Here is a 24,617-nt window from a genome sequence, read left to right on the forward strand (position 1 = left end):
TCCATTGTTGTCAAATGGGTGGCCAGAGACCAATCATGAACACGCCATTTGTGTTCCGGGTATGATACATGTGGGCGTTGGCTGAGACCTATCAAAGTACTCTACTTGTTATGTACCCCAGTACCTCGTACAGTAGGAATATTCCGTAGAGGTTGGCACTTAACTAGCCAGACCATATTAGGCGACAACACTGACCCACGGGGGATCCGGGCCGACGCCCATGCCTAAACCAGTGCTTGTACTGGGTACTTGAGGTGGATTCCCCCGGCAGCCCTCAGCCCTCCACCACGTGCATTGTGACGCTGCGCTGCAGGGCGTCATGTGTCAGGAGTTCGCAACCTCGAATCCTACCCCAAACTTGGAATTCCATTCACTCCACATCAATCCGCACCCATCACCGTGACCACTGGCAGCTCGCCCTTCGGTGGCCACATATAGCTCCTCCATCGTGATGCCTTGTTATACTGCTGTTCGTTTTTGTCGCCCAAGCGTCGCCGCGCCTTTTATCTCATGAGGAGGAGTGTCTGATTTGCCTCTGAGCCCGTCCACTTTCCCGACTGCGCCGCAGAAGACGATATGAAGCAGAACGGAGCATGGAACACGAGGTTTCTTATAACTTCGAGGACGAAGACCAGTTCTGGGCCGGTACCGAACAACGATCCGTACTGCCAAACAGGATCTCGACTGACTTCATTACTCCAGCTCTCGAAGAGACCGTTTCCCGGGACTGCAGTACCCATGATAGCATCGACAATACTCTGCGATCCTACATAGAACTTATTGGGTGTTGTCGGGGTACGTTCTGCTGCAAGAATGAATGGGCAAAGGCCAAGCCGACCATGCTCAACTCAAACTAGGACGCTTCCTTCCAACCGACGATGATCTCGGCCGATGCGCCTTCAAGCTCCAAGAGTCGATGCTATTCGCAATCCACGCCGACTACATCCGCCGACAATTCATCCAGTGTCTGATTGAGGTTGGTGGAGCAGAAGTGCGATTCATACAAAATGCAGGCTGATGCAGTGATTCGCACAGGATGACGAGCCAAATGTCGTGCTGGTGTCAACATCTTTCTTGCTCACCCATGCGCAGTTGAACGAAAAGACATACGAGCTGTTGAACGACGAGGGCGCATTTCCGAGACTGATCCATCTCATATCGAGTCCGAAGCAACATGACCACGAAGGAATCCACAGACTCCTCATGGCCCTGCTCTACGAAATGTCACGCATACAAAAGATTAAGATCGGTGACCTGGGTACGTAGGAGATTGAAGACACGGGGCTCAACTATCCTTTGACAAAGACTGATTCCACCGCTTGAACACAGCGTATGTCGATGATGACTTTGTCAAGATGTTGTTTGAAATTATAGAACAGGTTTCTGACGACGTCAATGACCCATATCACTATCCTACCATTCGAGTCCTGGTAAGGCTCTCCCCCCACCTCAAGCAATATGCGTCTAAAGTATGCCTCCAGCTTGTCCTCAATGAGCAATTTATGGTCGCCGCCCACGACCCTGCCAATGGTCAAGCTGCAGTCCCTCTCACCAACAAGGTGATCAAGGTCTTGTCTGCCCATGGCAGTGAGTATAAGACCTTTGGGGAGAACATTATCCTCCTGTTGAACCGTGAAGGTATCATCTTCCTTGTCACCCGCGATGATTCTCGTTTCCTAACGGCTGGCAGATGAAACGTCGTTACAGCTTCTGACCCTCAAATTACTCTACCTCCTCTTCACAACGCCACCCACGTACGAATACTTCTACACCAACGACCTACGTGTGTTGGTCGACATATTGATTCGGAACCTCCTTGACCTGCCTGAAGAGGCATCATCCTTGCGCCATACTTATCTTCGTGTCCTATACCCCCTTCTCGAACATACGCAACTACAGCAACCTCCACATTATAAGAGAGACGAAATCCGCAAATTATTGGTGGTTTTAGGCGGAGGTCACCTTGGAGGCCAAAATGGTTCTCGGGAGGGGTTACAGCATTGGGGTCATTTTGATGCGGTTGATGAGACAACAAAACGGCTCGTCAAGCGTTGTGAAGGAGTGAGTTGGCTGATTGACCCGGAGACCGAGCCTCCAGTCCATGCAGAGTCTCCAACCGACGAAGGAGCCTCTGATGTGTCATCGCCAACCTCTCCTGCGAAAGCTCACCCGCCAGCCCTTCCAGCACCTCGAAAACTAAAGAAACGGAACTCCTCGAAAGGTTCCACATTGACTATTGGTCAGTATCTCACCCCTCGGCTTGAAGGAGCCAGACAGTCCAGTTTAAGTATGATGGAAGTGGCGGCACAAAAGGAGAAACCAGGGGTCATCACCCCAAGCAGGAACCCAGGTTTGAAAAACAATCTTCGAGCTGTCATAATGCAAAAGAAGGAGAAACCTCCACCGCCACAAGCAAGGAGATCTGGCTTGACGCGCATGAAAGCAGAAAGAATGGAGAACGATACCGAAGTTACGAAGACAGAGATCTCGAGCGTGGAACCTGCACCAAAAGTTGAGGTAGAAAATCGCACTCAAAACCACAATCATCACCACCGTCATCCCCCTATTCCCTTCCATCATCATCACCACCACAATCATGGGGAAGCCTCCCCATTACCGGCAGCTGAAGAGAAAGATAAGGAAAAGGCCAATCCTCCTCCAGTTCCGTCCCATCACAAGGGCCACCATTTCAGCAAGAAGCCCCCCCCTACTCCAAAAGCACGGCGCAGGCGAGGTAGAGAGGGCAGTGGTGACAGCGCAAGGGAACCAGGCAAATTCAGCTCGAATCTGCCGTCCATTGTCACAACGACAACAACAGGCGATATAATACCCGAGGCAAGTCCCTTCTCGCCAGTGGACAAGGCATTCAGCCCCTCGGAACCGGATTCCGCGTCAACAATCGAACGTCGTATGAAGCTCCCGGTCAGCGAGGCGTTGGAGCGAGCACAGGCCAGAGCTCTAGCAGAAATTGAGGAGACATTGGAGCGCGTCGAGCTAGAAATACAGGGTGAAGAATACATTGCTGGAAAAGAGGGATACCCAGAGTTGCCGGCAATAGAAGCGGGAAAAGAGGACGAGGCTGAGGCTAGCAGCGCACACCACGTGCCCCAAGAGGAAAACGGAGTCGAGAATAGGGAAGAGCAACCGGGCATGTCCCGTGCACATTCTCAGGAAGAAATCGACCAGCAGTTTCACGATGCAGTCCCCAATCAACCACTCTCGCAATCCCACACACTCTCTCCCACGCCCTCACAAATCCTAATACAATCCCGAACCTTATCCCCATACCCGACTGCCGAGGAGATGTCCACGCCTCCCGAATCCATCACACCGTCCATGACCATGACCATGGCCACCGGTACGACGAGCACCATCGCTATGCAGCAAGGCCAGACCCAGCCCAGGATGGTCCTTACCCCGCCCGCGCAAGAGCCGTCCCGAGGAGTCCCTGGCCCGCAGTATGAATTGGAGAGGAGCCCATTCCTTACCGACGAGGAGGTTGAGGAAGAAGAGATGGACCAGATGGATGAAGATGAAGGAGAGCGATGAGCACAAGAGAAACACCACCAAGGTAGGAGGCAGACTCGCACTGCAAGCATCGGTCCGGACATTGCCCGACCGAATCACGAAGACATGGACGGATAAGGCCATGTAATTATGTCGAGCGCGAGGAGTGGCTGGTGTCGATTTGAGGTCCCCTCTGGCCTCGGCGATACAATACTACTGTAGATAGCCAAGGGGGAAAAAAAAATGCAAAGTCATGCTCCAGCTCCAGCTCCAGCTCCAGATCAAGGATGCTAAGCTTTTCATGTAGGCTCTGCGACTCGCTCTTTGATTCATGTACTCACTCTGTCACTCAGGACAAGGACAAGACAGAACAGGACAAGGCAAGGAAAAGGTGGTGGAAGGGGAGAGGGAGAGGGAAGCAAGGCTTAGAGAAAGAAGAGAAAAGTCGTCAAGTTAAATGCCTCTGGTGCTTTTTGCGCTTACTCAGGTTCCTTTATGTAGGGAGCGTGGCGGCCCAGGTTTGAGGGGATAATGCTCCTCCTCTCTCTGCCACCTGACAAGGAATGCCTCTTCGGTCATGGATTAAGACAAAACTCAACAAAGTCATTCGGGAGAACTGTTTCATCAATGGGTCAACGTGGGATTCTGCCTAGTAATTGCTATGGACTATCCGACGACCATGGGACATGGCGACAGTGGATACAACACAATACCCAAAGCTCTATCCCATATCCTGTGCTAGCCCGGTCATGCCTGCATGCCTGAATTGATGGCTGAGTGTAAATGCTCTTAAACCACTCCTATCCCACCATGGGAACCACAGATCGAGCGGCGAGCGCCATATTGATAGACGCGGCATTCAATAACCAATTGCCATAAGATGGATTTCTCATTGCTGATAACTCCCTGGACTGTTCAATATAACCCGATTGCAAAAACTTTGCAGGACTCGGAATCGGATTGATCATGCATGTGTTTGTATCGTTGTGCTGGGCTTTCCAACCTCTTACTTGTAAGCAGGTCGTGTGATGCCTGCCAGAGGATGTAGATGAAGACCGAATATCTGTTGTTCTCAACCAAGAGGGTAGAACGGTGTTGAGGGTATCATGTTGCAGTCGAAAAGAAAAGCGAGGAACAAGAACAACGCTTCGGCTGTGTGCTGTATTTGTACGCCGAGTTTGATCCCGAACGCCGTAACGCCGTCGCTATGCAGGAGTAACAAGATTGTCCATTGCGATGAAAGTGCAATTGTCTATTGTTGAAATCGTTGATCGTGTTTCCAACTTTTGACAATTACAGATGTCGTTGTCGTACCGTGTATGTTTTCTCCTTGGATAGGCCGACTTGTCCGTGTAAACTTGCCACTGAGTGCCTCAACGCCGGTTTCAGTGTGAATTGTTTCCTTGATGAATTTGTAAACGCTGTGCAACCGGAGGCAACGTGTAGTATGAAACAAAAGCCTCATCAATGGTGACATCTCAAGGTTCAATCCCAACGCAGTTTAATGGCCATAAATGCCAAAGAACTGCTCAACGCCAAAAGCCCCAGGAGCCTTGTAAGTCGCATCGTAGGCTTGGAAGAGGAACAACCCGCCTGGATTCGAACTGAATGCACTCTTAAGAGCATTAATCGCAGTTTGCTGGTTGGCAGGGGACGGGATAGCCTGGCCATTGGGCTGTCCTTGGTATGGCCAACCAGACTCAGTGACGATGATTTGTTTGCCGTTTGCCTTCTGAGCGATAGGGGCAATGACATCCTCAACAAAAGTGCCTGCACTACTGGCTGATGTGTTAGGATCAAAGAAGGCGTGAGCGTTGACGGCGCAATAATCCGATGCCTGACACAGTGAAGGATTGTTCTGGTGCGCGGTGAAGGTGTCCACAGTGACGATGTTCTTGGTGAACCCAGCAGCGTGCAAGATCGGACGAGCCACCCCGAGCGCAGTGACAACGGCAGCTGCAGCACCACCTGAGTTGACAACTTCGTTGCCAATGACAACAGTGTCGACCGGTCCCCAATTTCCGTTGATCATGCCAATAAGCGTACCCAAATCACCAGCAACATTGCCGATAGTATTAAGACCTAGCATAACTTGCAGCCCTTGGGCAGCAGCAGCTGCTGTGGCCACACTAAGGTCACAGCCAATGTCATAGAAACGGATTTTGGAGTATCCTTGACTGGCCAAGAAACCAAATTCTGAGTCCATGGTGCCCTGGTCCTTGCAACCATTGCTGCCGATGAGTTCGTAGCAGACACCATAACCACCAGCAGCAGCATTGGCTCCAGCATTGGCTCCACCTTTGACACCTTTGTATGAGTTGCCATTGTATACGGCTGCGGCCATGCTGTTCTCAGCGGGGGCAGTGTCAGAAGTGGTCAAAGGTTGAACGAAACTTGCGACTGGTGGAGGAGAGAAATTCGCCGTCTCGGAAGAAGGAGCGGCGGACAGGGGTTGCGTAGACTCGGAGCTGGAAACTGGAGGAGTAGTAGCTAATTCAGACGCATGGGGATGTGGGCCGAAGTGGGAATTGGAAGCTCGGGCTGGGCCTGGGGATGGAGGAGATCCAGTTGCGACGACCACCGGAGGAGGCGCTTGGGAAGTTGATGCGATAGTAGTAGGAGTTGGGTGATCACGGTATTCGGTGGACAAAACATTATTGTACTGATCGACCCAGACAACCGCATTGTTGGCGGTGACGGTAACGAGGTCAGTGACTGTCGAGAAGTCGATCGCTCCCTCGTGGCGCGCCGCATGTTGGTGTCGACGATTGCCTCCTGGCGCAAGTAAGTTTCCGCCTACAGCGCGTCGGAGACCTTGAAACCTACCATGGGGGACAGCCAGCACGACAGGTGCGCACAAGGCAGCCAGACTGAGGATTGTTGCTCTCATGGTGGATGAGACAACGAATGTGGAAATGATTGCAAGCAGTGAAAGGAGTGTCAGGACCTATATCGGTAGAAAACCAAAATAGTGAGCAATGTGTCTCACCGGCCGGCGGTCTTGAGAGGAGGGAAAGTTGGTCCAGCGCAAGATGGTCTGCAATGGGGTTGCCAGGGCGTATAAAAATCTTGTATAGAGAGAAGAGGGAGATTGCCAGTCAGTGCCCACTTGGTCCATGCACTGTCATCGACGGCTTAAGTAGCCACCGTTTGTCGGCATAGGCGACAAGAAGACAAAGCACAGACAACAAAGAAGAAAGTCTGGGCTGCTTCTAGATGGCTGCTTCTGGAGAAACCAAGAATGCACAAAGCCTTCAGGAGCGAAGTGAGGCGCGAGACGCGACGGAAGCGTTGTGCTTTCCCGTGGCAGCTGCGAACAGCGCGATACAGGGGGGCGCAATGAAGGATACAGAGCACAGGATGAACAAGAAATCGAAGAAACTCACCAATGTAGTCGTAAAGGAGTGTGCTGATGATATTATCAGAGAGTGTGGAGGTTGCAAAAGAATGATGTTGATGTCGGTATTTGGGTGAAGCAGAATCCAGGAATGTCGGCAGGAATTTGGGGACTGAGCGGTGGACTTTATGGTCGGCGCCAGTGTCGATTCACCATTTCTTCACCTTGGCGAAACCGCTCACAGTGTCACTCTGCCTGGTCAGCTGTTGCAAGACGAAGCGGGTAAATATGGTTATACATGGGCAACAAATATGGTGAATCCGGAGTCCATTTGCTGTGCAGTGAAGCATTTTCGCGTCACCCATTCACTTGCAGGCCGGAATCTGACCAATCTTCCCTTTTCAATATCTGCCCAGTGGTCATGAAGATGTCGCAGGACCATACCAGGTTGTTAATGTCAACCAGGGTAGACTTTTCCCAGAGATTCGTCGTAATTCCAACACGCCAGATGGGCATATACCTTTGCCCCCATATCATTTTGCTGTAGGTGGGCCGTGAAGTACCCCATCGCTAACACCGGGACCCTAAGTGATATCACAGCCGACCTCTAGAGTCACCGGATCAATCGAGGCAAATGATCCGTCATTGGACGTGATGTGATGGCCGGGGAATTGAATTTTGCAGAGTGACGCTACTGCGCTTGAATGTCGACAAGCCTCCACAGTGACAGCGGCAGTACAGCACATTGCAGGGCGACATTCAGGTTTCAGCACGTGCTGCATCAGAAATTACTACCAAGGAGGTCCTTGGACAGGTGATGATGAGCACAAAGCGTGGTTGATGTGGCTTCAGGAGTTGAAAAGTAGTTTTCAACCTTGGCCAGGCTTGGTTTAGCCTCGACGATATCCAGCCCCGTCAGCCTTGTCAGCCGCGTCAGCCTTGTCTCCCCAATAGAGAGATATCAATTAAACACCTTGATGCGCTTGATCTATACGGTATCATCAAATCATCAATCTGGATCGCATTGGAGCCCGCCCTTTGTGGTCTTCGTGCCCTGAGGCTTTTCATAAACGTTCTGGCTATACCAAATCATGTCCGCATACAATCCCTGGAATGTGATTTCTCCCACAATCATCAACCACCTCTCTCACCATAGTCTCTCGCCCACTTCTCAAACTCTTCTAACCCCTTCTTACTCACGCTTGGTCGAATGCTATCCAGACTGGCTTCGAAATCCATCATCTGAATCGGTCGAATCTGCTCTTTAGGAGTGTACAGCAGAGCCTCGCCGAGATGTCTTAGAGGGCCCATTGCCGCGTCTTTTGCAAGCGCTGTAATGTCAGATCCCGAGTATCCTGTTTTCAAGTAGTGAGCATGGTGAGACAAGAGCGGGGCGGGTAGCATCCGAAAACTCACCCTCCGTCAACTCTACCAAGCGAGCAATATCCTCTGGGCTTAGATCATGTTTCTGATGACCCAACAACGTCCGAATCTGTGTCTCTCTGGTTTCTGCTTCTGGTAAGGGGATGTACTGTCTCCTGACAAATCTGCGCCTTGCCGCATCATCAATGTCCCACGGACAATTGGTGGCAGCGAGTACCAATACTCGGCTAGCATCTCCCACGGTCGTATCTTTGCCAGCTGCTGCTCTTTGCAGGTCAGACCACTGGATGAGAAACTCTGTCTTGCTCCGTCTCGACGCCTCGTGCTCGCTTGACCCACTTCGGGCACTCAAAAGGGAATCGATCTCGTCGACGAAGATGATACTCGGTGCCAGAGCCTTCGCCAACGCGAACAAGGCTCGGACGAGCTTCTCGGACTCGCCGTGCCATTTGCTCGTCAGACTGCTAGCACTGATGGCAAAAAAGGTACTCTTGCTTTCAGTGGCGACAGCCCTTGCAAGCATAGTTTTTCCCGTCCCAGGTGGTCCAAAAAGGAGCATCCCTCGAGCAGGTTCTCGCAGCCCCATGAAAAGATCTGGTCTGAGAAAAGGGTATACCACTGCCTCCTTTAACGCTTTTTTTGCCGCAGAAAGGCCGGCAACGTCCTCCCAGTGAACTTCATCCCCTTTGACAACGATTTCATTGAGGATTTGTTTGGCAGCATTTTCATCCACTCCCTTTGGTAAATTTTTAAGAATATTCCCCAGCCTCTTCTCCTCCGCGGGCAAGCCATCTTCTTCCAGCGACTCGCCATCCGTGGAGGGCGGAGTGATTGTGTTGGCGCTCGCTGTCCTGGTTCCACGACCCCGCCTCGGCCTATCAAGATCTCGTTTAGGGGTTTCGTCTTCGCTATCGGAATGCCCATCCCGCTTTTGAGGAGAGCGCCCCCTTATTTTAAGGGCCGTATCCGCCGCGCCGACAGGTTTTCGGGTGATACCTGACGCAGCACCACCAGATCCAACTTTTGGGTAAGCTCTCTCTAGTATGTTCCTCGCCAGTGGTTGGGGGACGTTATGCGTCCGTACAGGGTATTCTTTTCGATAGGTAATATCTGGAGCTTTCGGCAAATGAATCGGAGATCTGGCTCGTGGTTTGCCGACTAGCTGGCCCGTGGGTGGTGCATGCTGCGGCACAGGAGGCGGCAGCTTCTCCGGTTCCGAGTCAAGGTCGATGAGGCTGGGTGCAGAGTCAGGATTTAATTTCAGACTTTCCATAGATTTGTTCATTGATGATGATGGCGGGCGTGGTGGTGCGGAGGAAGAATTCGGAATATCACGCGTAGTATGTTGCTGCAGGTAGTCAGGAACACTCAAGAGAGACGATGCATTTGACTTCCGGTGATCCTCGTATCTGGCCGTCGCATCTTGGTCGATGCTCCGTCTCGCAGCTGTAGCGCTCAATCTGGCTTCGATCGTGGGGTCTGAATCTGGCCTTTGAGTGGGGTGAGAGTTCTTCCGTGGTTGAGACTCCCATGCCAGACCAGCCGCTTTCATAGTATCGGCCCGTCTGTCACGGTTTGAAGCTGACCGATACTTCATGAACCCCCTCCTCTCCGGGCGTAATGTTGTCCGCATCGTTTTCCTGCCATGATCGGGACTGGGACTTCTAGAGGCTTTCGTGATCGGGACGGGTAAGGTGGGAGGAGCACCTAAAGGGGACGACCGAGTTCGTGATATCGGAGAGGTGTTGTCAATTGCCACGGCCTCGCTGCTCCTGGTGACACCCAGTGGCGGTCGTGGAGGCAATGCAGGGGTGGCATTGGGAAGGTCAGACATTTGCATTGGTGGTATCGTTTCTCCTCCAAGCCACGAGCCAGGCTGTTCAGTAGGGGTCGTCGTTATCGATGGGCTCCCTCTATTCTTCCCGAGACGCTTCCTGCCATTGCTGCCACTACCGCTCGCATTTCCATTGCTGTTGCCGGTTCCACTCCCATTCTTTTGTTCTAGTTTTTCTTCCTTGCGCTGGTCTATTCCCAACTCTTCCCGGCTTCTCTTCAAAGTCTCGAGGAGATCGACTCGATCTTTGCATTGTATCTCCAATTCTCTCAGGGAATCATACAGAGCCCGCTCGGTTTCTGATCGAGGGGAGTAACTGGACGAGAGTTTGTAGGCCTTGTAGTGATTAATTTGATCGAGCGCTGCCTTCCATGACCGAAGAGCCTCGGCCTCGTTGCCCTGCAGACAGCCACCGAGTTAGAACAAGATCGAAGAGTCGGGAATAGCGTGTTCATTACCTGGCCTTCGAAAAACACGGCGGTAGAACATTGGAGATAGGCCTCATCGTACGTCTTTTGCATTGACGAGGATGGCTTGCTCCGCAACATTTTGGCCGTTTTGCGAGGATGCGGACATGCTCAGGCCAGAGAGAAGGGAAACGAGGCAGTAGGAGGATATCTGGTGAGTTAATTGAGCGAGTCGTTCAACGGAGGCTGAGCCTCGAATGGGGGGTTGTCTTTTGGTAGAACTGGGCGAGAAGGCAATACGCATAGCACAACCACCCACTAGTCACTGGAGACAAGTCCGCTGCCCACTGCCCGCTGCCCGCTGTCCGCTGCACACAGCCTCCCCTCCAATACGTCACCTGAACAGCCGCTCTGCAGCCATCACACGAGTCTTCATCAACCATGCTTACCCTCTGGCTTGGTCTCAAGGCACCAAGATGGGCGTTCACAGCAGCTCCGGTGTCTCCAGACTAAGATGAACGGACTGTATATGGGTGATGGAAAATTCACGCACGGAACCGATATTGCACGTGGTGCTCCATACAAATAGAAGGGGACCTCCGTAAGGTAAGCACGGGCACCAACACTGACACAGTTCACATAGCCAAAGCATCTTCAATTTTCATTGCTGATGAGCCTGGTCTATCAAATGACGAAAAGAGGGCCGACAAACAGCTGGTCGAACCGCTCAACCCGTCCCACTTTTGGTGTTTTGCCATAGATATACAGTATTATCCCGAAGCCCCTTCCCCCCCAGCGTCAGAACTGACCAGGGGCGAGCATGAGGCCCTGCCCGCATTGCTGTAACGCCATTTATTTTCGCATATATGCATGAACCCTTCTGCCTTTGCGAAGGTCCAGCAAGTCCTGCTCCGTGGAACTGAAATTGGTCGTGATCATGCTCGAACTGCAAACACAAGCACGGTACTGAGGCCATTACCTCCCAAACGCACCTCCATTGGGTATCTCGTCTGCACAAGGAGGAGATGCGAATACCATGACGCGCACGTCCAAAAGGCGTGTGATCCTGCTAGATTCCTCACTGATTATGGGATATGGAAATGCTGAAGCGAATGTTGGTCGATCGTTGGCCGCACGAGGTTGATCATAATTTATTGGTATGAGGAGTTTGCTCTTCCCGAAGCGTCCTTTTGAAGTATGCCTTTGCCATTTCATATGACGACCTAGGGAAAGGTTAGAATGTCACGGTAGGGAAAGGTCTTAACTAGCCCAGGGCGCGCCTGGGGCCTTACCAGCAAATGGCGGTGCTTGGCATGGTGGTGATGATTCTGGGCCGCCAACCTCTCATAAAACCCCTCCAACCAAACTCTTTCTTGATGATGGCCGCAGCATGGAATAATCCTCGTACATTGCGTATCTCGGCTTGTTGACTCAGTCCCCTCGTCTGGAGCAAGGTCTTGATCACATCTAGCGGGGTGGTGATGCCGGCCGCAAATGCGCCGGCCAAGCCACCCGCCACGCAATGTGTAATCGGGTCATACTCTTTCCGAGGATTCATGATTTTCGAGAGAGATTCGTAGGCCATGAATTGCGTAGCTGTAAAGGGGACCGTCATACATAGGGTCGTAGGGTAGGATACGTAGAATGCAGAAATCCCTTCAGCTCGCCACACTGAGCGGGCGCAGTGCGATATTGACCGGTAGGTCGAGCCGTGCACCTGCATCCGTTGTTTAATGACTGCGGCAGCTGGTCAGTACAGTGTCGGGGAGGTTTCTCTTTTCTCTTCGAAGTTGTAAAGTGAGATTCGTACCATCAAAGGGATTCATCAAAGCGTCACTCGCAATGGTTGCGCATGCTCCGCTTGCAGCTGTAAATCTCAGTTAGCACCCGCCTAACCCCCATTGAAGCCCGCAACTCCAGAGCGCACTCACCCGCAGCGAGAGGATGATGTTTGCCATCTGCTTTGTTCCCACCGGCAAACTCTTTCACCACTTCATATGTACCAAAATATACGGCGTGAGCAGGACCTAGCAGCAATTATTAGAGTTGGGAGGCGGTCCCCCGGTGTCCATTCCCTCCAGTTTTAGCAACGCACCTGCTCCAACAATGACGCTGGTCACTCCTCTCCATAACGTCCGCAGGCCTTCTATCCGATATATCGTAGATACTGCGTGTGAAAGCCCCGTATACAGGCCACCAGCCGAAGGATTTATGATTTGCATCCGTGTCTGATGTCAAGACCCAGTTAGCCAGGTGTTCCCCGCTAGCACTGGGAAAGGAACGAATTTGTACCTTCATCAAGTCCACGGGATACATCACCGTATGTTCCTGGGCCTATCGTCAGTGTTTTGTGTCTTTCTCTTGATTTTTCTCCCCGTACCGCAATGCCTGCGAACGCGCCGGCCAACATATTGTGTCCGAGACCATAGTTCGGTGGCAGGGCTTCATAGCTGCGGAAGTGTCAATGCCCGTTCTATCCTCTCGAGAACGAAGAGCACCACTCACTCGAATTCTTCACCAGGTACCGCATCTGGGCTGCTCGACACTGACATATTCTCCGCGGGCAATGCCGCTGGGAATTTGGCTGACGCCGCCACGATTGCGGATGGTACTGTTGTTCCTGCTGTCTGGAATCGTTTCACCGAGTGTGGAAAGGTTGCTCAAAGAGCAAGGAAGGCGAGCGACAAGTCCTCCAGAACCAGGAGAGAGGTCCGTGAGAATGTATAATGCCGAAGTGAATGCGCAGGCAAAAACAGAGCGATCCGGACCAAGTATCAAGTCAGAGCCAGGGCGAAATAATGGCCCGGGCGAGGCACTCAGATCGCTCCAAAGATTTTGGGTCGACCTCCACGGCTCTGCTTAGAATTTTGAGCCAGGGTCTCTTAAGCTTGGGCTTGCTGGGGGGGGGGAGCTAAAGTGGCTGGTTGGCCGACGGGCACTGCGGCTTTCAAGGTTCCCATCAATGACGCCCCCGGCGACTCTCTTGGATGGTGATGATGCCTACAGTAGTGTCTGAGCCCACCAACCTGCCAGGCCTGCTCTTTGCTCTTTGCCTCTCACCTCCGCGGTGCCTATTGTGAAGCTGCAGACGGCGACTCCCCTTCTAGTCTTCCCGACCTCGCTCCTCCAGGCTCGCTGTCAAACTCCTGTTCTGGCCTCGTCTCTCTCCCTCTCGCCTCGGTCTCAACCCACTACACACACTACCCCGAGTAGGCTCGGCCATAATCACCGACACATCTAATCTGTGAGGGGGTGATTGAACTATGCTCCGTATTCTTGATCCGCGGTAATCCTGGCCACTGGCTGAATCCACAAGAATACGCCGCCTTTGTGCCGCTGAGACTGCGTTGTCCCTTGATGCACATCGGCCATACTGGGTAAAATGAGAGATTTTTTTTTGGAAGAAAAATGGTATTGTGCATCGAACACAGTGGTGTTTCCGAAGGAGGGATGCATTATATTGCAATACAGAGAGGCTCACTGTCCAGGCAACCATTCAGCTGCTACATCCGGTTTTCTCAACCATATACCTCGTACTCGGCATGAACAAGAACGAAAGACGCCCCCCATGCATGCATTATGCCCCCAGCGCCCTCTACCAACACTTCTCCATCCAAGCCAAAAGCTCTTGATCTGAGCGCCGTTCCTGCGTGACAATGCATCCAAGTTGCCCCATCCATCAGGGAACGCCTCGCTGGCATAACTGTCAACCCACCGACAGGTCGATCGTGTGCGTCACCGTTATCTACCTAGGTATTCGTGATATGTCATATTTCCACATTGAACTTCCATTGGTCTGTCAAGATAGATTAATAAGAGGTAGCAGAAAATGCTTGGGGTCGACGAACCTTTCTTCAAGTTTTCGGCCGTGTCGCTCAATAAAATTTCTCGTCTCCGGTTACAGTATGTTGTCTTGTCGAGAATCTCAACTTTCAGGTTCCCGAGCTCCTGCACGGGCTTCTCGAACATCTGACTCAGGTTTTCAACCGCCATTTCCAAATCCTTCTGGTTGTCCTCGAAGATCTCAGTCATGTTGTTGCGAGCAAGATAGAAGGCAAAGGCATAAGTCCACTTCAAGGTCTGTCGGCAATTTTGCAGGGCTTTAGAGGCCGTGTCAAGAAATTGCACTTCGATCCACGACATGTTAGATTGGGATTGAAGGCTGGTCATCTTCTTTTCGGTCTTGAGCCACAGATCCTTGTCAAGCTTAGCAGACTGTTCGTGGTTGGCATAACGGTTGTAGTAGTGTAGATATCGCTCTAACGAGTGTCGAGAACGCGCCTGGGCATCACGAGCATCGGCTCCTGATTTTTCCTCGAATCGGTTGCAATTGTACCAACTAGTTCCATGCTCCGACCAAGGGCCCATACACATCCAGCAAAACTCGTGTTTACATTTTCGGCAGGTCATATGATTGCAACCTCCATTCTTCTCAATGGTTGAGTTGCACTTGGGGCACTCTTTGGTGTTGGCGGAAATCCAGTTCGAGGTTTCTGAATCATCCTCGCACTTCTTCAGCCATTTCTTGACGAGAGAGCAGGGCGCCGGACGGTGATCTGCTAGCGTGCACCCAAAGCAGAATGTGTGGTCGTGGTTACAGCGGACCGTGGGGACAATTCGACCGAGATCGCGTTTCCTGACAGGGCAATCCACGGCATACTCGCATTCAGGAGCCGGGCACCACTTCAGATTGTCCTTGTCGTCCACATAAGTTCTAGTGAGCAGGACGTGGTAGCGATCCATGACACTCTGGTCGACTAACAGCCTCAAGGATTTGGAGTCCACAATCCGATGGCAGCCGTCAAAGGGACACTCGATTCTAGCGGCTTCCCCTTCCTCCTTCACCTTTTGTGTGAGATAATGGGTATAACAGTTGGTACAAAATCTGTGGTGACATTTCATGGCATACGTCTCTAGGTCTGGAGAGTCCTCGAAGCAGATCTCGCAAGTGAAACCCTCGACCTTCTTCGTTTTCGGAGCCTCTGCAAATGTGGGTCCCAAGCCGGCAGCCTCGAGAACTTTATCTTGGTTGTCCATGTATGATTCAATCAATTTTTCCTTGTTCCATCTCATGAATCGGAGGAGGATAGCGGTTTGTTCGACAGGTAGCTCGATGATGGAGGAGACCTCTTTGAACTGCTGTTCCTGCTGAGAATTGATATCATCGGGACTCAAAACCTTGTAGTCGACTTCGTAGGGTTTTCGAGGACTTATAAGAATGTCTTTCTCGTTGCCAAAGCCGCCATCCTGGTCTTGGTCAAAGTCTGTGGTCATTTGTCAGTGTCCCGAGGCTATTGGACAGCAAGGTGGGATATACTGACCATCTGCGAGACTGGCAATATCACTGTCCTGTGTACCTTCATCGAAATCAATTTCATCTCCACTAGGTGGGTCTGACATGAACTCGTCTTCTGAATCCATGGCCTTCAACGACGGCGAGCCGTGCTCGGTGATGGGAGTCGACAGTCGCTGCGCAGGAAGAGCGGACGTCTTGCGTGATTTTACTGGACCGTTGCCTGAAGCGTCGGTGACGCACTCCGCAGCCTTTCTCTTCTTTGATTGAGGTGTCGTGGTGGCTTTGATAAGGGCAGCTGTGTCTCCAGACGAGACAACAGGCTGCTAGTTCAGTGAGGGGATGACCGGAGACGCAGGTGACCAGCGTTTGAGAGACGAGTCAATGTTCCGGCGGGGGTTGGGCAGTTAGGTCGACTTGGGCGGCGCTTAAGGGAGTGGGAGACAATCATCTACACATATCAGGACAAGATGGAACAATTTGAACAAACGCAGGGAGAAAAATCTCGGGTCGAGGGCCAGACGAGGGAAAGGAAAATGGTCGTAGTTACAAGGAGACATTAAGGCAGGCAAAGGCAGGCAATTGCGGTGGCACCACAGACGGACTCATTAGTTCATGGGCGATGGAACGGGGCGAGCGGCGGGCGAGGGCAGGTGAGCAGGCATGGCAGGGCAGGTCACTACTTGTTAGGGTGGCGGTCACCATTACCGAGTACCCAGTACCCCAGTACTGATCAGATCGTCATATCCCATGTCCTCTAACACGTGACATGAAGCCTCGTCTATCTTTCGTCTCCATCTCCGGCCAGTTCGGCATTCTCTTGCCCTTTCCCTTTTGCTGCTATTGTGCCCATACACACTCGCAAAATGTGCCATGTCCCCAATATCCTCCCAACACAAAGATACGACCTCTTTTGACACGGGTGTTTGTCAAATTCGCGAGGCTGTTTGATGGATTCATAGGGCATATTGCTCCCACGAGCGGAGAAGAGCGAACACATGCAAGGCTGACAGTGCGAAGGTCCTGCCATGATGAGTCGTGCAGGTCGTTTGTTCTGCCTTCACTCATCTTCTTCCTCGCTTTCGCTTTCACTTTCACTCTCTGCGTTCTCTAGCCAGTCGATGAACTGTGAGCTTGTCTGTCTCACCGCTGCCATTTCCGGCTCATTTTTGGATCTTTCATCAGCCCACCAGTCAGTGAAGGCTTCCTCGCCAAACACCTCAAGATCATAGAGATCTTTGACGACGAACAGGAGTGTCTTGCCGCCGTCTTTCCGCTTCGATAGTTCTTTTTGAGCATCGAGCAGAAACGAAACTTGCTCTTCGGTCGCCTGTTCTGCACCTGTCCTGCGAATGAGTGGGTTGTATGCGGTAAGGATTCGTCTGGTTGCGTCTGCAGCGGACAGTCCAGCCTCAATTTCGCCGTGGATGTGCTTCATCAGGGCCACTGCAACGGCTTTGCGAACCTGTGTTTCATCTGCTCCCCCGCTGAATCTCAACCCCATCAGCTCGCTGAGCATATCATCTACGTGCTTCCCTTCCTGCATCCGTTGAACGAGGATGGCCACTGTGTCGTGTTGAAACCGGTCGAAGGACTCATCGCCAAAACTTTGACTTCGCGATCCGCCTAGCGAGGAGACCTCGTCTTCAGATATGTCCGACTCCAGAGTTGACACCGAATCTGCAAAGTCTGGCTTGTCGTATATCAGTCTCGAGAGCTTAGAACTCAGATAGTCCTCCTCATCCTCCACATAAGCATGACCTTCTCCTGTATCCCCTACGATCAAGGCGTCATTCTTCAGTTCTCCATCTACTCCCTGCTGTGGTTTGCAAATTCTTGCGCCAGCTCGAACCGTAGTGCCAGCGGCGATCTTAACGCCAAAAGAAATCAGAACGCCTTCTTCAATGATGCAATCGTCTCCTATGAAGGCTTCGTTTCCGATGATAGCCCGCGAAATTTTGACATTGTTGCCAATAGACACGTCATCCCAGATGTATGCAGCATCTAATGTTGTATTTCTGCCGATATGACACCGTTGGCCAAGCACACTGCTTCTGATTTCACACCCTGCACCAATGGTGGTGTCAGGTCCGACGATTGTCCCGGCTTCGAGTTTTGTGGGCTTAACTGCGATCACTTTTTTGTCGACAATGACTCCGTTTTGGAAATGGTCGTAATGTGTGTCGCCGAAGACGTTATTTTCCACTGCAATTGATGCGATTAGGCCTTGCTTCAAATCTTGGGATATAACGTTGTAGGACCAAAAATCCGCGGCTCGGGCAGCGTAATGGTCTTTGACGATATACACGTGGATCGTCTTTCCATTCAGTTCCCAGTCCTTTAGGACGCCGAACAGAAAGTCCTTTCGAGGCGACTGGTTGTCAAAGTTGTCCGACCATAGGCTGAGAACATCCGGCGTACATATGTCAATTCTGCAATCAACGAGATCCTGTCGGACGTCCAACTCCGGAGTTTTCAACAGTTCAGGGTCAATATGGGAGGTGAACTGAGTACCCGGAAATGCTTCCTCGTAGTGCAGACATCTCTCCTTGGTTGGGTCGATGACAAAGGTCGGCACTACTCCGCCGCTATGGTCATGGATTCCCGGCTCGGTCTCTCTAAGAACCATTGTCATGATGGCATTTTTGTCCTTTTCTCTTCGAGTCTTGTGCTGTCGCAAAGCCTTCTCGATCGGAAAGTTTGCGATTATGTCACCACTAACCACAATGAAGTCTCCCGCCATCAAGTGCTTTTGGTCGAGATCTCTCATGATGTCGCCCACCGAGCTCGCAATACACCTCAGAAGGGTCAGGCTCTCAAATGGTGAGTAGGGGGACTTCCACCGAGACTCCTCGATGTAGGTTTCCACTTGGTCGGCATGTGCCCCAGCATAGACGTAGACGACTTGGACTCCACAACTTGCGAGATACTCGAGAGTATATTCAATCAGGGGGGTGTTGGCCAAAGTTAATAGACATCTCGGCTTCTCGAGAGTGAACGGGGCGAACCTGTCTTCGAAAGTGTCCGCAACGACGACTGCTTGCAGGGGCTCTTCCTTGTTGTCATCTCCGGATCTGCCTCTCCCGCCAGCAGATTTTGGATGTTTGGGCGGCATAGTCAATTCGGTTGCACCACTTCAAGTCGCCTTAGTCTTTAGTTATGAGTGTCCCAGCCACACAGCGCTTAGTTGCTTTGAGAGTGATATGCCCTGCGGTTGCATATTCCGAGCAGCGACAGTTTTTACAAAGTATTGTAGTGATTTCTTTTTATCCAAACTGAAAGAGGACAGCTTCCTCGAAGATCAGCCTCGCATGGACTCGAGAGAATCTGGGACAAGGCGTGAGTCACATGTGACTAGTCGACGGCGGTAGTTTTAAATTTCTGGAGCAGATTTCCGGATCTCAGCGAAAGGATTGCAAAGGTGAGATGGCAAATGGTCAATTCTTGACTGCGCCAAGCCTACACAGGCGAGCAGCTACCAGGGAGCCCTCTAGGCGTCACAGGCGTCACAGTCGTCACGGGGGTCCCCTACGAGGTATGGTCCTGTGTAAATAGTAGGGGTCAAGGAGTCGTGCGTCATAGTTATGGAGAGCGAGGGCGGCCCCCAATCGTCGCCGACCTTTCAACTGCGCCCGTGCCGGATTAAGATGCACTTTTGGATCCATTCATAATATATCTTTTTGATTGTCGTCCTTGTTGCTGGCTTGCTGCTGCTCATCCCTATTCTCAACCACCCTGCTTGCATCCCATAACCGAGACTAGAGACACTGACTTTGTCCACGCTCTACCTCTCCAGCCCAGCCTCTTCCTGGTCCGGTCAGTGTCGCTCGTTGTACAGAACACCTCTACTTTCCCCCCAGCGGTCGCTCGCCCTCCTTTTCGTCATGTCGACCGAAACCCAACAGACGAATCTGCAAATCGATTTGGATCCGAAATATGACGACTATGACTTCCCCACAACTGCCCCCGAGAACCAGTTGGGGCATCCTGGCCATACCACCAAGGAACAGGATGCTCAAGTACGCCAGCTGAGGATGATGCTGGAAAGAGAAGGCTACACGGAAAGGCTAGACACTCTGACCCTACTGCGCTTCCTTAGAGCCCGCAAGTTCAATGTCGAGCACAGCAAGGCAATGTATGATTCCACGCGACAAGTTGATACAAACCAGGCATTGACACAAGTCGCAGGTTCATCAAGAACGAGGAATGGCGCAAGGAGTTTGGGACTGATGAACTTGTTCGCACTTTTGACTACATAGAACGAGCTCAGATGTTCCAATACTACCCACAGTACTATCACAAGACCGACAAGGTATGGCCACAATGAATTCGCCGGCATTGTCCAGAGCCACTGACAGAAATCGGCAGGATGGGCGCCCTGTCTACATTGAACAATACGGCAAAATTGATCTGAATGCCATGTACAAGATCTCTACCGCAGAACGAATGGTCCAGAATCTAGTGGTGGAGTACGAGAAGGTCGCCGATCCACGATTGCCTGCTTGCTCGCGCAAGGCTGGCAAACTCCTCGAGACTTGCTGCACAATTATGGATATGAAAGGTGTCGGTGTTGGGCGAATCCCATCCGTGTACGGCTACCTCAAGTCTGTCAGCGCTATCTCCCAAGACTACTACCCTGAACGACTGGGCAAGCTGTACATCATCAATGCACCATGGGGTTTTGCCAGCGTATTCAGCTTCGTCAAATCGTTCCTTGACCCGATTACAGTTGCCAAGATCCACGTCCTTGGCTCGACCTACCAAAAGGATCTGCTGCAACAGGTCCCCGCAGAAAATCTCCCCAAGGAGTTTGGCGGCGAATGTGAATGCGATGGCGGTTGTCAATTCAGTGATGACGGTCCATGGCAAGACCCCAAATATGCGAAGCCACCTAAATGGGCGAGACAGGATCCAGTCAAGGGCAAGAATGTCGGAAACAAAGTCCAGCCTGCCACGAAAGACGCTCCCACGCCCGCTACAGCACCCATGGAGGCTGAGAAGGTACCGGCCGAGGGACCGAAGATGCCCATGGAAGAGACAGCAGGGTCGTAGATAATTCCGCGCAAACCGTTTCAGAAGTTCGCAAGAAGCACGGAACGCCTTCAGGTGGTGGACAAGGCTGAAAAAAACAGCAGATCAGGCTATAGGGGCCCCAAGCTCGGAGCGGTTCGTGAATCTGCCTGTTGTACCCGATACATTTGACGATACATTTACTTTCGGCGGAGACCCTCTGATATTTTCCCCAAACACTCCGGCTTCGACGTGAGTGGGCGTTTTCTATCCTTCTTGTTTGGCTCTGTATGGCGCGCCTGGATTTTGTCTACACAAGACAGGCGGCTGACGCGATATTGGTAGAAGAACATGCTTTCGTCATGCGTCAGCAGCAGTGAGATATGGTCATCTGTTCCGCTTTCCATCGCTTCTCCTCTTTTCGTTTCCAATGACTGTCCTGTTTATTGATTCCAGATGGAATAGTGACGCTGCCCAAATCGATACCTCCTGATGAGCCAGAGGGTCGTGAATGCAGATGGTGCAGATGGGTTGTAGCTCCATATATGATGGGCAATCCACTTCTCTTCGTGTTCGATACCTTCTGGATCGATGTGCAGTGGAAGGGTTCCTCATCTCTGCTATCGACGAGGAGCTGCAAGGAGGCCAAGTGACATTCGTCTCTCTATAGAGCAGCCATCAAATTTCTAGAAGTCGAGCTGTTCTCGAATTCTGCCCTGGCGGCTCACTGGCCATTCACCTGGAGGACATCGATGTCGAAGTTGACCAGGTTCCCGAGCCAGAATCGAGCCCAAGTCAATCTGATGGCCGCGAGGAACCCCGGGGCTCTCGTTCCTCCTCTTTTGCTCACTCAAACTCCATAGCCACGGTCCTCGCACGTTGGATCTTGCCCAACGTCTCGGTCAAGCTCGCACCATGGACCTCGTGATCAGCGTCGCCCTTGGCTCTGTTAACGCCGGCCAGCACTGCAAGTTCGCTCGTCCCGCGATCATACATAGCATGAACATGGTCATACCATCCGTCTCTCTGGGGCTTCAGCTGCAGAACGTCCCCTCCGGCCTCCGCAAGTCTCGTCGCCGTCGCCGTGACGCGCCTCTCGAATTCAACATCATCCGTCTTCATCTCCTCCCTCAACCCCTTCGCGAACATCTCCGCTCCTTGAGCTGGAGCTGTCCTCCTCAGTTTACTTACTTGCGCAGTCAATGTCTCCAGCTCCCCGTAAAGCGCAGCGACTTTTGCTTGTAACTGGCTATCGTACGGCTCAAAGACAAAGTCCACCCCTTCCACCTCTTCTTTATCTTCTCCCTGCTGGTCACTTGAGGAATTTGCGGCGCTTGCGGTTGTCAGCGCGACGGGGAGGCTCGTCGCATCCAAGCCATTGACAGTGATGTTCTTACACGCGCCTTCCCAGGTGCGCGCGATGAAGGCCTCGACGACCTCGCGGACGCGGGCGCGGAGCGGATCCTCGACCTCGTTCCCATCCCGGACCTGCGTGTTACGAGGTTGGGAGTTTTCGTTCGGTTGAACGCCGTCCAATGGTATGACCGTCGCAGGCTGAGATTTCTCCTGCGCCGCGGTTAAGAGGGGGAAGTGTAGATCGAGCTTTTGGCGCGCGCACGCGATCAGGTTAGATTGAAGGTATGTCAGGTCGTAGGTGGATTGGAGTTCGACTTTGCGGTGGTGATGATCTAGGATAGGTTTTGGATGCGCCGTCGTTTCTAGATCCATGGTTGATTTCGAAATGTCAATTCAGGGTCAACGGTTGAAGAGTCAAGATCGTGGTGTGACATTCGCAGGTGCGGTTGATGGCCTCGGAAGGGCAAGTAAACAAGAGGGCCACAGGGCAAGAGGGCTATCGATAACATCGGTGGAGCGGCAGGATTCTATGAGTAAAATAATAGGCCAGCGCTTGTTGCCGCTATGAACCGCCTCACGAATGAAAGCGGGCACCGAAAGTCGACCCACCACACAACAGGACAAGAGGGAAAATAGATGGAACAGCGAGCAATGTTTTGATGGTACAAGAGTCACAATGTACCGAGTCCTTAATTGTGGTTTGGTTCTCAGTAGCCGTTGGGCTCTTGTCTGCTATCTGGTCTGATTCTCACCCTTGAGATCTGTGTTGACTTCATCTCGTGTCTTGTCGCTGCATCGCATACATGCTCTCCGCTCTATTTGGATTCGTCAAAGACATAGGTCAAATGGCAGCGTCCGCAGTACTGGCGGTTATGCATGGCAGCCATGAACACACCAGCGCCGCACTCCTTGGTAGGACACTCGCGCCTCAACCGCTCGATCTTTCCATCGCCGTCAACCTTGTAGTACTTGAGCACGGCCAACTTGGTCTTCTTGCGCTTGTGCTTGATCTTCTTGGGGGTGGTGTAGACCTTCTTCTTGCGCTTCTTGGCACCACCACGAAGGCGCAAGACCAGGTGGAGCGTGGATTCCTTCTGGATGTTGTAGTCGGAGAGGGTGCGGCCGTCTTCAAGTTGCTTGCCAGCGAAGATCAGGCGCTGCTGGTCCGGAGGAATGCCTTCCTTGTCTAGAGGAGGTGCCGTGAGCCAATGTGCGAATGTGATTTGGATCGGTTGTTCCGCGACATACCTTGGATCTTGGACTTCACATTGTCGATGGTGTCGGAAGACTCCACCTCGAGGGTGATAGTCTTCCCCGTCAATGCTATAGCACTCGTTAGTACAGTTGAAAATACGAAAAGGACAGGAAAGAAGCCAACTCTTCACGAAGATCTGCATCTGGCTGAAGATCTGGAACAATTTGTCAGTTGCTTGCTGTATGAGAAAAGATGGAAAAGCGAGGCTAGAGTTTTAGCGGGCGCAAGCGGAGGAAAAGGTGGAAGCGCGAGACCAAAGATTAGGACCCTGACTCGAAACAGGCTTACCTCGACAGCAGTCTGTCTTCCTCAATCTTCTGGATGCAAATGTTGTTTGGAAGGGAAATGATAAATGGAGGTGGTCTAGAATTGAGGGCCGAGAGAACTTGAAGATTATTTCGTGCGCTAAAGCGAGCCGCTACGGTGGAGCATAAGCGTAGAAGCCGCTGGAGCGCACACCACGTAAAACCGAGCTTGCACCGAGCCTCCTTGGCGTACGTCATACAAGCACTTCAACAGAGCGAGCTTCCGCGCTAATATCCACATGATTATCGTTGTCGTCGCCAACCAACCATGGTGATATTGATACTGATTCGACAGCACAGAGTAATAGAGCTCAAAAGCTGCGACTATTCTGCAAAGCTAACATGGCTGGCAGCCTTGAAGGACGTACAACAAGAAATATATAAGCGCATATTGATATATGCCGAGCTTCCACGAAATGGGATGCGAAAGCTCTTGCTAGCGCGCCACGAGGTCGTGAGTGTCACAGTTCTTTCAGCAGGTTGTTTATTATGCTGCTGAGGCTGGTCTGACAATCCACCATAGCAGAGGTGGCCCGACGTCCGAAACTTGATGGCTTGATCGAAGACCAACGAAAAGGTAGGTGTACTTGGTGTTGTTGACCGGCGGGCATCATGCCCATGGAGGTCGGGAAGACTCTAACTGTGCTTCCCGCCTCTTCGAACCTCACATTCTCCTCCTCAGAGATGCCCCTCCCGACCTCTTAGGGAGAGGAAGAATTTGCGTAGGCCCCTGCAGCCTCCGCTGCCCCATCGGGCACCCCAACAGTGGACCTCGCAGCGGGAGCCAGAGGCTTTGTAACTCTGTCTCCAGGCCCACCGATGGCTCGCCTGGAAGGAGGACGAAGGGAAGAAGGAGATGACGACGACGACGACAAAGAAGAATGACGAGGAAGAGGACGAAGAAGAGGACGAAGAAGAGGACGAAGAAGA

At 52.0% G+C, this 24,617-nt stretch overlaps 9 protein-coding genes across 9 annotated transcripts; 2 read left to right on the forward strand and 7 right to left on the reverse strand.

Moving 5' to 3' along the window:
* Positions 1–593: 593 nt before the first annotated feature.
* A1O5_03430 (uncharacterized protein) lies at positions 594–3,549 on the forward strand (the record flags this gene model as incomplete). Its single annotated transcript, XM_007744041.1, has 7 exons — positions 594–645; positions 703–786; positions 834–976; positions 1,036–1,258; positions 1,330–1,430; positions 1,482–1,638; positions 1,691–3,549. 7 exons carry the CDS (start codon positions 594–596, stop codon positions 3,547–3,549), a joined length of 2,619 nt encoding a protein of 872 aa, XP_007742231.1.
* Positions 3,550–5,008: 1,459 nt separating this feature from the next.
* Positions 5,009–6,397, reverse strand: A1O5_03431 (uncharacterized protein; the record flags this gene model as incomplete). Its single annotated transcript, XM_007744042.1, has 1 exon — positions 5,009–6,397. One exon carries the CDS (start codon positions 6,395–6,397, stop codon positions 5,009–5,011), a length of 1,389 nt encoding a protein of 462 aa, XP_007742232.1.
* Positions 6,398–7,978: 1,581 nt separating this feature from the next.
* A1O5_03432 (adenosinetriphosphatase) lies at positions 7,979–10,609 on the reverse strand (the record flags this gene model as incomplete). Its single annotated transcript, XM_007744043.1, has 3 exons — positions 7,979–8,199; positions 8,261–10,460; positions 10,520–10,609. The coding sequence occupies 3 exons, from the start codon at positions 10,607–10,609 to the stop codon at positions 7,979–7,981; spliced, it is 2,511 nt and encodes an 836-aa protein (XP_007742233.1).
* Positions 10,610–11,612: 1,003 nt separating this feature from the next.
* A1O5_03433 (solute carrier family 25, member 46) lies at positions 11,613–13,020 on the reverse strand (the record flags this gene model as incomplete). The annotated part of the gene is made up of 8 exons (XM_007744044.1): positions 11,613–11,691; positions 11,761–12,205; positions 12,279–12,335; positions 12,400–12,495; positions 12,564–12,696; positions 12,761–12,796; positions 12,849–12,918; positions 12,974–13,020. The coding sequence occupies 8 exons, from the start codon at positions 13,018–13,020 to the stop codon at positions 11,613–11,615; spliced, it is 963 nt and encodes a 320-aa protein (XP_007742234.1).
* Positions 13,021–14,209: 1,189 nt separating this feature from the next.
* On the reverse strand, positions 14,210–15,889 carry A1O5_03434 (ubiquitin-conjugating enzyme E2, other; the record flags this gene model as incomplete). The annotated part of the gene is made up of 2 exons (XM_007744045.1): positions 14,210–15,732; positions 15,790–15,889. The coding sequence occupies 2 exons, from the start codon at positions 15,887–15,889 to the stop codon at positions 14,210–14,212; spliced, it is 1,623 nt and encodes a 540-aa protein (XP_007742235.1).
* Positions 15,890–16,821: 932 nt separating this feature from the next.
* A1O5_03435 (uncharacterized protein) lies at positions 16,822–18,876 on the reverse strand (the record flags this gene model as incomplete). Its single annotated transcript, XM_007744046.1, has 1 exon — positions 16,822–18,876. One exon carries the CDS (start codon positions 18,874–18,876, stop codon positions 16,822–16,824), a length of 2,055 nt encoding a protein of 684 aa, XP_007742236.1.
* A 769-nt stretch (positions 18,877–19,645) lies between these two features.
* Positions 19,646–20,813, forward strand: A1O5_03436 (uncharacterized protein; the record flags this gene model as incomplete). The annotated part of the gene is made up of 3 exons (XM_007744047.1): positions 19,646–19,896; positions 19,950–20,073; positions 20,130–20,813. 3 exons carry the CDS (start codon positions 19,646–19,648, stop codon positions 20,811–20,813), a joined length of 1,059 nt encoding a protein of 352 aa, XP_007742237.1.
* An 804-nt stretch (positions 20,814–21,617) lies between these two features.
* A1O5_03437 (uncharacterized protein) lies at positions 21,618–22,499 on the reverse strand (the record flags this gene model as incomplete). Its single annotated transcript, XM_007744048.1, has 1 exon — positions 21,618–22,499. The coding sequence occupies one exon, from the start codon at positions 22,497–22,499 to the stop codon at positions 21,618–21,620; it is 882 nt and encodes a 293-aa protein (XP_007742238.1).
* A 443-nt stretch (positions 22,500–22,942) lies between these two features.
* On the reverse strand, positions 22,943–23,524 carry A1O5_03438 (ubiquitin-40S ribosomal protein S27a; the record flags this gene model as incomplete). Its single annotated transcript, XM_007744049.1, has 3 exons — positions 22,943–23,313; positions 23,376–23,450; positions 23,506–23,524. 3 exons carry the CDS (start codon positions 23,522–23,524, stop codon positions 22,943–22,945), a joined length of 465 nt encoding a protein of 154 aa, XP_007742239.1.
* Positions 23,525–24,617: the final 1,093 nt, after the last annotated feature.

Source organism: Cladophialophora psammophila (assembly GCF_000585535.1).
Source record: "Cladophialophora psammophila CBS 110553 chromosome Unknown aczJe-supercont1.4, whole genome shotgun sequence".
Taxonomy (NCBI): Eukaryota; Fungi; Ascomycota; class Eurotiomycetes; order Chaetothyriales; family Herpotrichiellaceae; genus Cladophialophora; species Cladophialophora psammophila.